This window comes from Dermacentor silvarum, chromosome 8 (genome assembly GCF_013339745.2).
Source record: "Dermacentor silvarum isolate Dsil-2018 chromosome 8, BIME_Dsil_1.4, whole genome shotgun sequence".
NCBI lineage: Eukaryota > Metazoa > Arthropoda > Arachnida > Ixodida > Ixodidae > Dermacentor > Dermacentor silvarum.
Window position 1 is genome coordinate 116,536,154 of NC_051161.1, and position 18,102 is coordinate 116,554,255.

General features: G+C 47.9%; 1 protein-coding gene across 1 annotated transcript; it reads left to right on the forward strand.

Annotated features, from left to right (window-relative positions):
• Positions 1-16,074: 16,074 nt before the first annotated feature.
• LOC119462360 (arylamine N-acetyltransferase-like) lies at positions 16,075-17,055 on the forward strand. Its single transcript, XM_037723703.1, has one exon. The coding sequence runs from the start codon at positions 16,075-16,077 to the stop codon at positions 17,053-17,055; it is 981 nt and encodes a 326-aa protein (XP_037579631.1).
• Positions 17,056-18,102: the final 1,047 nt, after the last annotated feature.

Consider the following 18,102-nt stretch of genomic DNA (forward strand, 5'->3'; position numbering starts at 1 on the left):
GTAGAGGAGGTAACCCTCTCATTGCCAGATTAAAGAGAAAAAGAGACAAAACCTACCCTTGAGGAGTCCCTCGACTGCCTAAGTGAATGGTGTTCGAGCGCAGATCAGCAAAGTTGATTTCCGCTCTCCTGTTTTGTAAAAAGTATGTGACATATAAGTAAGTGCGCGGCCCCACGCCTAGCGGATGTAGCGATTGAAGAATAGATGTATGCGTAATGTTATCCAAGGCTTTTACCAAGTCTGACCCCAATATCACCTCAGTGCCCGCCGCAGAGATTCGATCTAGCACATCATGCTGAATACGCAGCACGGCGTCCTGAGTCGAGAGCCGCGGGCGGAACCCGATAAGGGGGAGGGGGGGGAAGAAGGTTGTTGTCTTCGAGAAAGCTGCGGAGTCTATTAAGAACAACATGCTCCATTAATTTTCCCAAACAGGAGGTAAGCGAAATGGGGCGGAGGTTCTCTAAACGTAAGGTTTTGCCTGGTAAGTTCTGCCTGGTTTTGGTATGAAGATAATCCTTGCATGTTTCCATTGCAGTGGAAGCACGCCCTTCTCCCAGCATGTGTTTATGTATTCGTATTCCGTTAAAACCTTAAAGGAGGTATCATCTTAATTTTGAAGTGCTTTATTGGTGATTTGATCAAGCTACTGGGGAAGATTTGGCGTTTAACTGAAGCGCCACGGCCTTCACTTCCGCCTTAAGGATGGCAGCATCCATGGCGAGGGTTTGGGGACCTGTGTAGTAGGAGGGAACTTTGGATGGATCGGAAGCTATGTATATTTTTGGAGGGCTTGTAATAGGTCATCACTGCTGCCCTGAAATTGGTGAGTTAAGCGAAGGAGCTTTTCTCGTTGAGCCGATCTGCATGTGGCCGCTTCTAGAAGGTAGTGTAGGAGCTGCCAGGTACGAAACAGGCTGAGCTGGCCTTGCAATTTTGATTTCACTGTTGGGGAAGTCTTTTTGGCATATGCAGCGATTTATTGATCCAACGCCGCTACCCTAATCCCCAGTTTCTTAGTTAGTCGCTGATTGCGCCATTTTGTTGTGAATGCCGCTGCAAGCCTGCAATAAGTGGAGGATATGGGAATCCACCGCCTCCAATCCGTCAGATTCTGGGACCTCCTTCGTGACAACGGCTATGTCTCCAGTTAGTGTCGAGGCCCATTCGTGTAGAATATCTATATAAGCAGGAGCGTTTTGGTCTCTGTATGCAAGGAATCTGTCCCAGTTGGTGGGGTGGCATTTTTTGCCTACAGGTTTAGCTGGGCCTGCTGGTATCTGTGATAGGATGATACAATGGTCACTACCTCGGGTGTCATTTAAATTTCGCCATTGTCATTATGGAATGTTGCGAACAAAGGTTAGGTCTGGGGTGGTGTGCCTCGTTGTGCTTGTATCAATGCGAGTGGGATAGCTGTGGTCTGTAGTTAGAGTAAGGTGGTGCTGCTCTGTCTGATTACAGAGGTCTTTGCCTATTGGTGTAGACGGTAGGAATAACCAGCCTATGTGGGAGCATTAAAGTCACCCACGATCATTAGACTGCTGTGCTGCATCAGCTGGAGTGTCTTGGCGAAGAGTGTGCCAAAGCAGTGGGGAAGTGTTTAGGACAAAGAGATTGAGACCACTTTTTTTACTTGGAATGAGTTCTAACAAAACACGTGCTATACCCTTGTCCTCATCAAAGGTTTGTTGCAATACCGGGTGATTGTGACGAACTAATATCGCTGTGCTAGGGCTATACGTAGCGTGTTTTGAGCTATAAGATTTGTAGCCGGCTAGCTTCTCTCATGACCTCTTGCAGGGCAATTATATCGGGAGCGTCACTGCTGGCAACGAACTGCTGGAGGTTCCCTCGCTTGCGGCGGAATCCCCGGCAGGTCCAGTGCCAAATCGTGTAGTTAAGGCGTTTTGTCATGTGTCGATTATGCCCTAAGCTAATTTCAGGAAAGCCGATCTAGTATGCGCGAGCGGAAATGTCATTTAGCCACGCACTTGTGCCACTTGCTCCCAGAAGAAGACGAGGATGGTTTAGTTCACTAGCTAGCGCCTTGGTCTTTTGTCGGTGCTGCGCTGCCTCTTTGACGACTGGGACTTACTTTAACGGCCTCTTTTAGAAGTTGCCTGTCTATTAAACGTGACATTTTTCTGGTGGAGGTGCTGGGCTATTCTCGCCCTATGCAACAGACCCCTGCCAGCAGCAGGAACGCTTGACCGATACCGGAGCTCACGCCAGTACACCGTGGGAGCCGGAGAATCCAGGGATTGGCCCTTGAGTTCGAGTCTTTACCTGAGAGGACAACAACGTCTGCATGTATGTACGCTACATCCGGTACTACGCCGACTAACCCTGTGACGGCAGCTTCGGTACCTCCCCATTACACGCTGCAAAAACCGCTCGTGCCAAGTCCCTTCCATGGCGACCTTCTTGAAGACGGACCCGTAAATGAATGAAAATGAAAATGGATGAATGAACAACTGATTCCAATGGTGATAGCATCGCACGCGTAATGTGAAGACATGGGTTCGTTCTCCACCTGCGGCCAGTAGTTTTTCCCCCATTTTCATTTTCAATAATTTATTATTTGCTTAATTCAATTAGTAAGTACAAGTAATTTCCCCTATGTTGTCCTTGGGGTCATTGTTTGTTGGCTTCTTATGATAGGATTATTAAAAATTGGGCCCCTCGGTTCTCTTTCTTATCGTTCATTTCTCTAGAAAAAAAAAGCGATGACACGAGATGCCTGCCGCCGCACAGCCGCTCTTCGAATTTCCGACGACAGCGTCACGATACTACGTCGTGGTAGTGTGATTATTCCGATAACGTCCGATGGCACACGCGAAGGCCATGTACTCGCAGAGTGTAACGCTTCCCTTCTGCTTACCCTCGGAAATAACGTGGCTCGAGGATTTATTGACATTATAGGGATGGTCAAGCAGACGTCTTGATCACTAATTTGAGAAACGACCACCGACACCTCTTCCATGGCACTGCCGTCGCATACGCTGACGCCTTGGAGGACGTCATTGAGTGTTTCGCTTGTGGAGACAGCGGCAGGGATGAATAATTCGTCACAGATACTGACATAAATAACGAGCTGTCGGAGGACAATAAAGCTCCACTGCGGGGACTGTTGCGGGAAATCAAGGACTGCTTCGCTCGATCGTCTAAAGTTAGTCCGACGCCAATCACGCAGCACATGATAATTACTTACGACGACGGACGTCCTATTCACCAGCAGCCGTATCGTGTTTCGCAGAAAGAACGCGAAGCAATTCAACAACAAGTAAAGGAGATAATTGACGATGGCGTCATCCAGCCTTCAAACAGTCCATGATCGTCACCGGTTCTCCTGGTAAAGAAGGACAGCACTCTACGCTTCTGTGTTGATTACAGAAAACTCAACAACGCCACAAGGACAGACCTTGTTTATCCGTTGCCGCGCATTGACTTAATCTTAACTGAATCATTGACTTAATTGACTTAACTGACAGACTTAGGTAGACGAGCGTGACCGGGCGAAAACAGCCTTTGTCACTCCGGGTGGACTTTGCGAGTTCCGAGTACTTACGTTCGGGCTGTGCCCTGTTCCGGCAACTTTCCAACGGATGATGGACACGGTGCTCGCCGACCTAAATTGGCAAACATGTCGCGTGCACCTGGATGATGTGGTCGTATTCTCAGGCAGCTTCTCCGGACATCTTAAGCGACTGCTGCAAGTGCTCGAGGCTATCCGATCGGCTAACCTCACGTTAAAGCTTCAGAAATGTCACTTTGGTTATAAAGACTTGAAGTTCCTTGGACTTGTCGTGAACGCGGAAGGCGTCCGTCCAGACCCCAAGAAAACTGCTGCTTTAGCTGGTTTTCCGACTCCCACCGACAAGAAAAGCGTTCGAAGCTTAGTGGGATTGTGCGCATACTACTGGCGCTTTATGCACAATTTTTCTAAAATTGCCGAACCATTTACTCACAGCGCTCCTGCTGGAGGCATTACTGCTGTATGTCCCGCAGGCTGCGCACTTCCTCTGTCAGCTGCCGCAGGCCAGCCATCTGCACCTTATGGTGCTGTTTACAAAAAAAAAAATAATTTACTTACAGAAGATCAGTAACAAGGCCTTGGTATGTTGTTGTATTGGTCCGCATTTGCAGGCTTTGGAGTGACTGCAATAATGCTATTGTCACTTTATATTGAGACACCGAAAATACCTTTCTGGCCCATCAAAATTCTGCCGTCCCATTTGATTAGGATGTCTTACATGGCCACTTGAACTTGACTCGTTCTTTTAGCCACGTAAGCGCATAGATATTGCCAGCTATATCATGCAAATGTGTACATGAAATGATCATCAGCACTACATGTATATTTCATTCTTGTATATTGATCGATACAATTAATACAGAGGTCAGCACATGCAGGCCCAGTGAATGAGCCAGCGGCTTGTCTTTACCGCTGTTCATTTAGAAGGGCTACTATCTTCTCCCACAGCTAGTTTTTTCGAGCAGCACTCATACGTGACGAGAACTCAGTAGAAGCTCACGCTAGGTATGTATGCTGATCGATAAACTACAACAGAATTGCGGCCTGTAACTTCGACACGCGTGGGCCTTTCGCCGACATTTTGAAGCTCTTCTAAAGACAAGAAAATTTCAGCCCGACCGCAGCAAAGTAAGGCAAACATTTTGTCTAAGCTCATCGCCCGCATGAAATGCTCACTTCGATTTGATTACTTTACGTTTTAGCAGTTATACCGTCAATGTAGAAAAAGTTAAAGTTGCTACTCAGATTTACCGTTGTAGCAGCGTCTTTCTCGCAGGCGAACCGTCAGTGCAAGGGCGCCTGACCGAGGAAGGGTTACCATTGCTACGATCACTTTGACGAAGCCTTTGTTCTCGTGGCGGTGCCCTACTGAAAGGCGCTCGGTGCCTTGACAGTTCTCGATCCACTAGGTTCCAAATTTTGTACTCCTGTGTTATGAGTAATTCTTGTTGGCTTTTCCTGAAAAACAAACGATCACTCGCCATTCAATACATGAAGCGAAAACCACACAACAAGGCAAGCACTACACGAGCAATATTTACTCACCTAACTCTGCGATCTCACGTCTCTCGGAAGCAGCGACTGACATTCTTCTCAGACGAAAGTACACCGTCGTGGATCGCAATCACTTGCGGGACATTACGGACTAGCGTAAACGCTCGGTGATGCGACACTCAGCTGCTCGGCTTTGACAGAGGCCGCCATTTTGCGTACGCTCAATGGCATGGAATGGATGTATATTCCACAAATATGTGGCGACGGCTTCAGAAATAGGAGCACTAGCGTTTGCTTTTCTTTATGCTACGGCATCTTTCACGCCGTAATATTATAAAACAAATTTCAGTGCTGAACGTAAAAATTAATTTACCCCTGGAAACATGTAAACCACGTACTCATACGGCTGGTAACACGTTGTTTAAGATCAATTTGCTTAGTGTTGTTCTTTATTTGCAGCCCGTCGCTGCAGCCTCATGTGCAAGCTCGCACGAGGAAACGCCGCTATCGCGCAACGAAGCATAGACGGAACGCTTGGAGTGATACATTTTAGTGACCATACTTCTTGCGTAGCTTCCAGAGCGTTGCACCTGATCTATGAAACGGAGTGTAGGTCATCGATCATCCGCCGTGACAGCTACGCCACTGACTTCATTTTTGGCGCTCTGCCAAATTTGATCACCGAGCTTCATACAACCACATCACGAATCGTGAAAGGGGGCATATACGCTCACACATGACACAAAAAAGAAAACGAAAAAATAAAACCTGTGGCGTGTGTGTTGGGTGCTCGATGTATTTTGAAATTCACTTGTGGCAGCTCTGCAGGTTCAATGTCATGGTTATTTAGATTTTTCAAGAGTACGACGTCGTAATATGTTGGACATGTTCCCTCGGCAACATTTGGCGTTGTCATGTCCAGTCTTGTGTGTACATTTCCAATTTTTGCTCAACTGTTTACTCCCATGCAATGGAGTAAATTGGCCTACAATTGCGTAAACTTGCTAGAGGACAAGATATTTACTGACAAGATATTCCGGCTTAGTACGAGTGTAGCTTCTGTGAAATTTCAGCACACCCTCTACATCCTGTGAATATAAGAGTTTGGCAAACTTGATGATGAAATATGTGTTCCAAATGATTGCCATCTCCTTTTGTAAATTCGTTCGAAAGGGAGTTGACAAAGGGCGGTAGAAAACGGGACTGTGGGCATGTTTCTGCCGACAACACGAGCTTGTGGGATCAAATTTCGGCCACCGCGGCTCATATCGATGGAGGCGAAATGCGAAAACGCCCGTTTCGCGCGCATTGGGGGCACGTTAAAGATTCCCTTGATGGTCACAAATAATCAGGCGACCCCAACTACGGCTAATTCCAATCAAATCGTGGATTAGTACGTAAAAGCCCAGAATCATTTTATTCATTTCTGCCGATAAGGAACACATTGCCCGTTGAATTTCTGAAGAAAGACCTGTCAAGTTTCCTCTACCCCGGGTCTTTCAGGCAAACAATTCTTCAAGGAGTCTTTGTCGCCGTCCGGCGACACTTTGTACACAAGGAGGTCACATTAGAAATTTATATAGATTTATTAGGGCAAAGTAGCATACATTGCTTAGCGGCGGCCAATTATCCTCTCGCTCGCTTCCCCCTTCTCATGTCTACACACTCATCTAAGCACCCTTGTGAATTAGGGTGGTGTCCTTATTTTAGACCGCCTCGGTCACATCCTACCAGTCCGTTTATTCCAATGAAAGTGGGACGGACCATCAACAATGCACACTGTGACCACCTCATTTTTTAGTCCAGTTTTTGGAGCGCACAGCCCAACATGACCCTCTTACCTGAAGTTCAAACATCTCGGCGCAGTTGGCCCGTTGCAATGGCATGCCCCGCGAACCCATAAATCACCCCGTAGACCACAAGCCCCGCGAGTGCTGCTGAATTGTGCTCGCACGTGGCGTTGCCGCCAGGTCTGCCGTTAGATACGTATGCTCGACGGCGTATCTCCCACACCACAATGGGAATTCCGCCAGCCCGGCATGGTCTGCGCTTGTGTTAGCCCACAAGAACGCGCCTACGTGTCGCTGAGCGACACGTAGGCGCGTAGGCTTCTGCTTGGCCTCTCGTTACATACGCCTGTTCGTAAAGTGTTCATATATCTTTGGCACTGCAGTGGAAGTGTGTCAATCCCCGATGGTTCCCGTTTTGAAGAGCAGCGCTGTTCTAAAAACACAAACGACCGTCGGCTGCGAAAGAATATACAATCTGCGCGAGTGTCATGCATGTGGCGCCCGGGTTCTAACGTGGTTGCTCTCAATACATGCAAGGCTGCTTATGTGAGTGACTTACCTGACCGATTATCATCTTTGTAATGAGCCCGAAAATAGGTGAAAAATAAAATTTTCTTGATTACTCAGATTAATGAATTCCCAGCGAAGAGCACCCAAAGAATGACGGTAAATTAAGACTAAAACTGCTGTTAGAGTTACTGTTCATGCATCCACAGACGATGTTTTCACTTGACGTTTTGTGCCGCAGTGGTTATACGCGTAGAGTGCATACTTCTCTACTTCTTAGAATTTGCTAGAAGAAACTTGATACAGTGGTTGCAGGTAGACAAGTATGCGATTGTGCCGGCTAACTGGCAGACTAGCGATTATTGGAGGAGCGGTGGTCGCTCATCAGTTTTTACAGCGTATGCTGTTACGGTGGCTAGATAGGTAGGTGTGCCGACCGGCGCCTCTGGAGCGTAGTTCACCGCTTCTCCGCGTCATGGCGCAAAATTGGCGCTGCGGTCAGTAGAACGGTTCCGCAGCGCGAGTCGTCTGATACAGGGGGCTGGCGGACTGGCGGCGAGCAAAAAAAATAAAGCCCGTATTGAAATAGTTGTATGTCGTCTGTTCGTGTCAGTTTCAAAGGTGAAGAGCTCCGCATCTCTCGTACTGTTTGTATGTTCCTAAGCGATGTGGAATGTTCCAGGTAGGAAAAATGACTGGCGAGATTAGCGGCGGCGTTGCTCCACCAAAGAAGACCACCAAGGAGACCTACTGCTTCGCTCCAAACTGCAAGTCGGGCTCTAAATTTGTGAGAAAGACAGCAGAATTGTTCCGCTGTCTGACAGCGGAAATGTTCGCCCCGAGCTGCTCAGTAGCTTGCTCAGTATCGGTACTGCGGCTAGATTGTATCGGCGACGTTAATGAGCAAGCGGTACACCGAAAAGCGTACGTCCATGAGCTCCTCGACGTTGGAAATTTGTAAGCCGCACATAAGGTGCTCAGCGCCTGCGACATCGAGCACCGCTGCGCTGCTAAAGGAAAAGTGATTCTATGCTGATATTCTATATAGCAGGCTATGTAGCAAGGAAGTTCCTGCAAAGAACCAAGTGCTCCGATTGCTCAGGGACATTACTGAATTCAACAGAATGAGTAGGTCAGGGCTGTTGCTCCCTTCTGATCGAAGCACTAAAAAAACTGGTAGCATCGCTCGAAGATGCCTTCAAGAATAGTGTTGGCCTGAGCTCGTTGGTTGCACATAGCACAAATGGGTTTCCAGCAGAACGTATGGACACGGACAAAAAGGGACGACGACACACGCTACCAGCGTGTGTCGTCGTCCCTTTCTGTCCGTGTCCATACGTTCTGCTGGAAACCATTTGTGCTATATGCCTTCAAGCTGTGCTTCAGTTTAAATGAGTTACGAAGGAACAGTGTATCGCCGACTTTGCATCCTTTCTGCAGCTGAATCCCCCGAATTTGATCGGCTGTAAGCGGCACAAGAAAGAGTTCACAAACGATGTTGCTAAGTTCTATACGATTACACGGCTTTACTTTCTTGTAAAGGGCAAGAACACGGCGCGCGAAAGCAACAGGGAGAAGAGCTAGGAAGCACCTGAAGATGAGGCGTGTGCTGTGAACAATGCTATGATGTGGTGGACCAACGTTGCGGCCTTGCTGGCGCTAGCTAATTTATGTTGGTGTGTCTGCTGACTCAAGTTACGAGAGCTTTTCTTGTATTTGAAATATATTCACGAATCTAGTCCAAGACATATTGCTTTATTTTATTACAATGAAACAGTGAACCATATGCACTTACCAACACAATTCTTCTCGCACCAATTTAGATACTGTAACTGACGCAGCAATAAAACAATAGCTAGATTTCTCGAAATTGAAACATTAGAACTCGCTAAATATCATGTAAACACGGTTCCACATACCGTATAAAACCATTGCAGTATTGTTTTATGCATGAAAAAAATGCATTTACGTCTTTAATGCAATGGGCTGGAGCGCCGCGTTTATATCAATAAATGTGACCGATTGCCAAGCTAGAAAATTTACTTCAGCATTTCGTTTTTTCTGACTAGACGACAACAACAAGTTCCTCATTCTGATTTGGCCTACACTGCTCAGAACGGTATTATAACGCGCACTTCAAAGATACAATCAGAGGCAAGCGATACTATCAGACACGCAGTTCGTCTACACAGCGCAGCCGCCGTTGCGCGCCGCTGAACCGTTCTACTGTCCGCAGCGCCAATTTTGCGTCATGATGCGGAGAAGTGGTGAACTACGCTCGGTCGGCCACGGCCGCCTGGATCGACGCGCGCGGCAGGGTTGCTCCGGCCGTCCCAATCGGACGGAGAGGGTGTAATTGCGGAAAGGGGCGTGGCCGCTGCTTTCGCCGCACCGCGGCGCGCGCCTCCCACCCCTCAACTCCCTTGCTACGGCTGCGCGCGAGACGATTTGCGCTATAATTCGCGCTATAATGAAAATATCGCTTTATAAGAAACCGCGAGAAGTTGTGCCGAACAAAAAGGCACACAAAAGCACCGATGTCCCTTGACGCTATTTTTTTTTTTTCTTCTTTGCACTCCAGCCTCTGTCAGGATGATGCTGCCCGAAACGCTACACTCGTAAGCCAAAGTTTTGCGGGAAAATTATTTCCGCGCGCTCAAGCGCAGCATGCCAATGGAAAGCCTGCACGCGAAAGAAGGCATTCAAGCGCTATCTGCTAGAAGGAATGCCAGCTGACTGACGAGGGAACCAAGATGTTTTTTGTTTTTTTTCGCGAATCCGCAGCCCGCAAACTTTTGTTTATGCCTTGCATTTTCCCCAGCTTGACCAATTGACTGTCAAAATACGCCTTGGAAAGCGAGAGATATGACTCGGTGCTTTTAAATGGAGAGCTGAAGTCGCGGCTTTCTTGCATCTGTACATGTGAATGCGCTGTTTATTGTGTTAAATAAGCGTGTTAAGTAAGCGAACTCATCGCGCGTCTTCCTGCACGAAGTATCAAGCTGCTTACCTGAGTCGACAGCCACGGACAGACATTTTTCAGCAACTTTCTCAGCCATCAGTAAATATTGAATGCCATCTTTGTATTCATGGCGAAATTACCAGCATAACACATTCACAATACCTACAATTTATTTACGATAGCAAACACACAACGCTTGTGCACTCGCAGTACTCCTTCAAACGCGGAGAACTTTTCAGCTCAGTGGCTTACTCATTATTTTTTTTGCGGTAAGCCACTGTGTCCGTAGACTGCGCCAATATTTGAGAGTAGGCCGGCTTTATAAATTTGCTTGCAATTCATGAAGAAATCGCTGATGCATGCTTTTCGTTTGCCTGGCAAGCAAAAAGAGGGCAGCTCTCTAAGTGAGGACAAATTAAAGCTCCACTGCTCCAGTTTCCTCCACTGGAAATGCGTGAAAACTTAGACCAAGCTTTTTCTTGGTGCTCGACTTGCAGCACGGCACGCAGCAGTACGGCATGTTTTTGAAAAATACAGTAAATTACACGCAAAATTTCAGGCGAGATTATCAAAACAAATCACTTGCCTCAATTCAATGTGGTACAACAATGTGAAATGCATATGAAAGCATATATGCTAGTTACACAGGGCCTTCAGCAGCAACACTTCCAATTAAGTAACATATAGCAGTTCGAGGCTAGAAGGAAAAGCCGCTTCAGCACCACTGATGTATCGTGGGAACTTCACAATGTCAATGCGACGCGCATGCAAGGGCCCCGAATAATTAATTGGGCCGGTACATCAGGCTGGAGAAGATGTACTGCAAAACTATTATTACCCCCGTGATTTCTGTATATGAAGACTTCTGTGAACACAGCGCTCGACCCGAGAACGTAGCCATACAGGGACCACGAAAATGAAATACGTTTCTTTTTGAAGGGAAAAGCAAGCGCAAGAAAAGAATGACGAGCGTGGTCACGGGAAGCGCTTAGGCACAGCGGCAACTCACTCGCCAGAATACGTCTCAAGGCGCATGCAATGCGCCACACAAAGTCGCGTAAACACCCTGCCTATGCGTTAGCTGCATCTCTATCGTATTATGCTACAAAGAAACACCCTCGCTGTGTAAAGCCGGCTTAAGAATCTATCACCACGTGTCTTGATTCTCGTGCCGTTGCTTGCAACTGTCAGGCCACTTTAGGCCAACAATCAACCCATCTTCACCCCTTGGACGATGTCAAATGCGCATCTCTCCAAGCATCTCCACGGCCGCGACGCCGTCAGCAGAGGGGTGGGAGCACAGCGCCGCCTCACGGCGCGCGGGCGAACTTCCTCAATTACATGTTTTCAATGGGGCGCGCGTCGAATGGGACGGCCGTAGCAACCCCGCCGCGCGCGCCGATCCAGGCGGCCGTGGGTCGGCTCACCTACCCATGTAGCCACCGTAATGCTGTTATGGGCTCATTCCAATAGCCGTTTCGGTTCACGATGGTGTCCGCCGCCACCGCCGGTGGGGATTGTCACCGCTATCGCCGGAAATGCGAAAAAAGTACCCGGTTCCCGCTGGGATCGAATCCGCGCCCGCTGCGTGGGAGCCGGATACTCTACCACTGAGCCACGCAAGAGCTTAATATCGGGCAGTGCAAAAATTCGCTATAAATGCTCCCCAGGCACGCGCACAGGCGCGGACGACCCGAACCTCCGCCATTATGGTGGCGCCATCTATGTAAGGCACCTGCAAACTCAGTGTGCGCTGGCGCAGTCGACGAGATGCGATTCAGACGAGGCGCGCAATAAAAACAAGAAAAACGCGATCCCCAGCCTCCGCTAGTATGGTGGCGCCATCTAGTTAAGGTGCCTTCAAACGCAGCGTATGCAGACGACGAGATGCGATTCAGACGAGCTGCGCAATCAACTCGATTCCGATGTGAGGTGTGTGCCACGTATTCTGGGTTAGAGCACTGCACGGGCCGGATTTTTCGGCCCGAGCCCGGCCCAGGCCCGCTTTACAAGGCCCGAGCCCAGCCCGGGCCCGTAATACAGAGCCCGAGCCCGGCCCGGGCCCGGGCGTACATGACCAAGACCAGCCCGGGCCCGGCCCGGGCCCGTGGTTCCAAGCCCGGGCCTGACCCGGGCCCGTGTTACTGAGCCCGGGCCCGGCCCGGGCCCGGGCGTTCAATACTAAGCTTAGCTAGGGCCCACGTGTGCATGACCAGGCCCGGCTTGTAAGAAAAAAAAACTTTTTTTACAGATTGTACCGTATCTATCAGCCTCACCTTCTCGAGGTTTAATCAGATGCAGTATATAAGCAATAAAAGGCCGAAATCTTTGTTTCTCCCACGGGAACATCAGTAATCCGGCCTATTGCCTGTGCTGCTATTTTCCGCTGGTGCCCATGCACTTACCTTGATTTGTACGATATGGTTCTATGATGTCATTTAGTATGCAAATATACAGGGTGTTTCATTTTAGCTGAACCAAATTTTTAAAAATTGCCTGTTGCAGATTGCACAATTATATAATAATCCTTGATCTAAACTACTCGATGAGGCGGTCATTACTTCCAAGAGAAAACAGAACGCCTAATTGAAGAATTAACATAATTACGCTAATTAACTTTTTCATTATTATTTTACGGCACAGCTTTCAACCTACGAATTATAGCCGCTGAGTTCGCAGGTGTATCCACTTGGAACGAATTCTCAGGACTGAACCAGTTTCGAGATAATAATTTTCAAAGTGTCTGACGAAATCAATCAAATCAAATCAATTTATTCTCCAATTTACATGCTTGACGGTAATTTTGGACTAAAAGCTACATACGTAGCTTGACGTGACCCAAAACACCAGGCAAGGCAATAGTACGTCAGCAAACGGAGTGCGCACATGTACACTAATTCACATATATTTCCAGCTGTCGCTGGAATTGCTCACGGACGAAATAGCTATGAACGGAAAAACAGAATATTTCCGTCACGGCGAGTTAAGAGAATTAGGAAAAGTTTTAACAGAATGCATTTTAAACCACACTACAATAGCAATCATCATCATCATCATCACCCTATACAATAGCAATACTAGCTATACAAAACAAGGCAACACCAGCTATACAACATAGCATGAGACTGAATTTTACAAGATTAACATTTGCTAATAAAACGAAACAGGATGTACATTATATACTCAGAGCCATAAACGAAGGCAGAATGATAATCACGTCAGATATATTACAAGCTACCAACGTATGGGCTGAGTTCTTTCTTACTGAAATTATCGACATTTTTGTATTTGGTCAAAGTGAATGGTAGGTTATGTATTAACAACTGATGCTTATAGAGTGTTCTGAAGTATGGAATTGACCATATCTCAGAATTTTTTGTGTTCGCATAAATGCGACGACGCTCTAAGGAGGATAATTGTTTTATGTAGTTTCTAGCTAATTCTGATGCGGCTGGCCTAATGGATGGTGAAAACGCGTATTTGAATATTCAACATAATTACGCTAATTAACTTTTTAATTATTCATTTTACGGCACATCTTTCAATCTACGAATTATAGCCGCTGAGTTCGCAAGACGTATCCACTTGGAATGAATTCTCAGGACTGAACCAGTTTCGAGATATTAATTTTCAAAGTGTCCGACGAAATGAATGGGCGTTCCAGTTAACTTTTTGAGGAAAACGCTGTTTTATGCATGGAAGCACAAAAGTAACTGGGCTTAGCGCTAAATTAATGCAATAGTATCGACACTGGTAATAGTGCAATCGCAAAAGCGGTAACATGGAAATGGTTTGAGGAGTGGTTCTTTGTATAATTTATTTTTCCTTACGCGGAAACAATGGTTGTTTTTGTGGAAAATAAAAATAGCGCAGCACTGCCGGCGCAATGCTAAAGAGACAGCGGACCTGATAGGCACCTAGTTAGTCATGGCTTTTGGGCTAGTCTAAGCACTACCAAGTCATCCCCAGAATTCCCCGTAATTTATTTATAATTGATTGAATATCGATTAGCTATTTACTGACTTTCTATTTTCTATCGCAAGATATTGGCCACGTATTTGGGCTAGGCTAAGCACTACCAAGTCACCTACAGAAGTTTCCAGAATTTATTGGTTATTGATCAATTATCAACTAGCTATTGATTGGCTATCAATTGCCTATCGATGACTGACTAAGTTTAAGTAGTCCCCACCATTCTTAGCTAGACTTATCCAGGCTCAGCTTCGCTAATCCACAGGTGTATGTGTCATTGCGCTTGGACCCTTTCTACACTGCTACCAGGATCGGCACACTTTTTTGGATTCAGCAGACACATTGCGCCCGGCTGAAACAGCTCGGCTGTTAAAATGAGAACGTCATCTGTTTTACTATTTTCTTCGATAAGATATACAGTCATCCGATAAGATATACAGTCAAGAGAGCGGTGTGGATCAGAGAACGGGGATAACCGATATTCTAGTTGACATTAAGCGGAAAAAATGAAGCTGGGCAGGCCATGTAATACGTAGGATGGATAACCGATGGACCATTAGAGCTACAGAATGGATACGAAGAGAAGGGAAGCGCAGTCTAGGACGGCAGAAAACTAGGTGGGGTGATGAAGTTAGAAAATTCGCAGGCGCAAATTGGAATCACCTATTGCAAGACAGGGTTAATGGGAGATCGCAGGGACAGGCCTTCGTCCTGCAGTGGACGTAAATATAGGCTGATGATGATGATGACAGTCATTTTTCACGTGTGACTTCTGCTTGGCACAGAATGCATTGAACCATGCAATGCATAACGGTTGCGTGTGCTCGAAGGCCTGCTTAAGTCCTTTAATGAGCAGGCCCGAGTCTGGCCCGGGCCCGTGGCTTCAAGCCCGAGTCCGGCCCGGGCCCGCGGCTTCAAGCCCGAGCCCGGACCGGGCCCGTGTCTTCAAGCCCGGGCCCGGCCCGAGCCCGCCAAAAAAACGCTTCGGACGGCCCGGCCCGGCCCGGCCCGCGGGCCGGGCCGGCCCGGGCCCGTGCAGAGCTCTATTCTGGGTACCTCGTCAGCACACGTTACGGCGTCTGCTCGCAAGGTACGAACGAATGCTGCAGAAGCGGATCGTAGAACTACGTGCGCGGCTACAACCAGGCATCATCGGGCTCAGCAGACTGCTATGCAGAGAGCATTACAAGCCGCAGCTCGCCGTCGACGCCGGGCGGAAAGTTCAGATCGTTCTCGTCAAAACGAGGCGAAGATACTTTGCCCCAAAGACCCTGGTGCGCGTGGTGCCGAAATTGGAGCTACTCTTGAGCCGCTCCACCAGCTTCCACTGTGACTATGCTGCGTGTGCCGCGCAGGCCTGTGACTTTTTTTGCACCGCAGATTGTTATCCTTTAAATAGTGTTAGTCAAGTAGTTAATGCTTAAAAATAATTCCTGGTGGCGGAACAGAACAGAACAAATACCGCTGGTCCCACAGCAATAAATTATATGTGTCTTTTTTATTTCTTTTTCTTTTTGAAGAGCTTGACGAGCGTTAGTTGAGAGATATTGTGCAAAGCCAAAAAAGTCAGCAATACGGGGATGACATAGTTTAAGGGCAGTGAGACTGCAACGTATAAGTAACAAACTGTTGCCACTGACATCTGTGCCACGCTTCCGGTGGGGATGGAAGTTTGTCGAGTATGGATGGTTGGAAACACAGGTTTGGCGGCGTCGACTACAACTGCGTCGTCAGTTTGCGTGCACGTTCGCTTGCACACACAACGTTCCGAAATGACGCTAGTGAGACTGAGCTAATTGGCAAAAGCAGACATGAAAAGGCCAGCGCTCCTATCACCCCCACGAAGCCTCGACTGTTGCTCTCAAAGTGGTGAGTCGTTCGAGCATCCGGACCTCGAACTGTTCGCTGCGGCGGCAAAGAGAACAATTGACTTGAGTAGCTACCGCATGAAACCACTTAGCCCAAAAGAACTGATTCTCTACCTTAACGTCCTGAAACTAGAGCAAAATGCCCTGAGCGAACCGAACCTAGCCACGTTGAACACCCTCATCGCGTCCCAAATTGAACAAATCCCTTTTCAAGGAATAGACACGTTTGTCGGCCATCAGCTGCCGTTGGATGACGACTCAGTATTCCACAAGGTGATTGAGCAGCGCCGCGGTGGCATCTGCTTTGAACTCAATAACATATTCGGCAGGCTCCTGCTGACACTAGGCTTCAAGTTTCATATCCGGGCAGCCAGAATACGCTGGGGGCGTCCGCTCGACACGCCATTGACTCCCCTAGGACACCTGCTCTTCTGCGTCGACCTAGGCGAGGAAGGAGAGTACTTCGCCGACGTGGGCTTCGGCGGGCCGAACCCGTTCAAGGCGATGCCCGTGGAAGGCGAGGCAGAGCCTTACCGACTACGCAGACTGGACGATGAAGGGAACATCGAAGTGGCCATCAAGTCGACGGGACGAGGAGGCACATCGGCTACTTGGCGTCCCTTGTTCCATGTGTTTCCTCTGCCACAGAAATGGATCGACTTTGTGCCAACGTACTGGTACACCACGCTGCACCCGCGATCGTTGTTCCGTCACGTGCTCATGGTGGGTCGCTTCGCTGACGATTCGTGGTTGACCCTTGTGGACGGTCGCTTCTGTCGGCGCTCGACCAGAGGCCAAGTTGAGCAGCGTCGCATCACGGACGTGGAAGAAGTGCTTCGCCTTTTCGACACCGAGTTCGCCTTGAAGCTGAATCCAGACATGAACCTCGACCTCCTCAGGTCCCGCATTAAGAGCGTTATTTAGAGATGCAACATTGTAGAAGGCGAGAAGTTCAAGATAGAATGTTTAGTTATCTCTTCCGCTTGCCGTGTGCAATAGTGAGCTAATAAATATTGTTGCAACATAGGTGTAAAATATGCACGACCATGCGTGCGATATGTATATTGTGTGTATAGTGAAGATCACCCGGTGATTTTCAATCTCTGTTACACAGAGGTATATTTGTGAAACCAATGCAGGTTTTGTGAGGCCAGGGCAATCCTGGAACATATGTTATGCGATTGCGAAGAAGGGGGTATACCAGACGGGGACGCAGCCTCGAACCGAACACGCTGGGAGACTACGCTGCTCAGATCCGCCCTCGAAGACCAACTCTGGGCCATCCAGCGGGCCGAGGAAGCCGCCAGAGCTCAAGGGCTCTGGGCTGACGCCTAGGCAGGGGTATTCGCCCAAACCACCGAATAACTCGCCGGACTATCAATAAACTTATCGTTCTTCTTCTTCTGCGGCTTTGCATGCCACAGCTACGATCTGATTGTGATGCACGCCTTAGTGGGGACTTGGCATGAATTCTCATCATTTTGGATTCCTTAACTTGCAACTAAATTTACCCGCACGAGCGTTTTAAGATTTCACTCCCATCGAAATGCGACCGCCGCACTCGGGATCGAACCCGCTTACCTAGTGCACAGCAGCACAGGGCCATAGCCATTTGGTGTCATACAACTGTTACAATTGTGCTGTGGCTTCCACAAACATATTGCCTTTTGCACTTCGGGTCTATGCCGGCGTTCTGAAATACCATCACTGATGACCAATTGCTAAGGTCACCAATGAGGACAATCAGGTCAAAATAGAAACCAATGTTTCTTTCATTCCAGATAAGTCTCTAAATTTCTTTTATTAGGGCAAATGTGAAAAATATGTTAGCCACTCCTGCCAGTTTCATCTCATAGCCCATTTTCAAACGTTTTTCGACGGACCTGTAAAACATTGCGATCTATACAGAGTCACGTGTCAGTCATCCTTACATATATCTGTCTATAAATTTTCCATGATCCACAAGTGCTA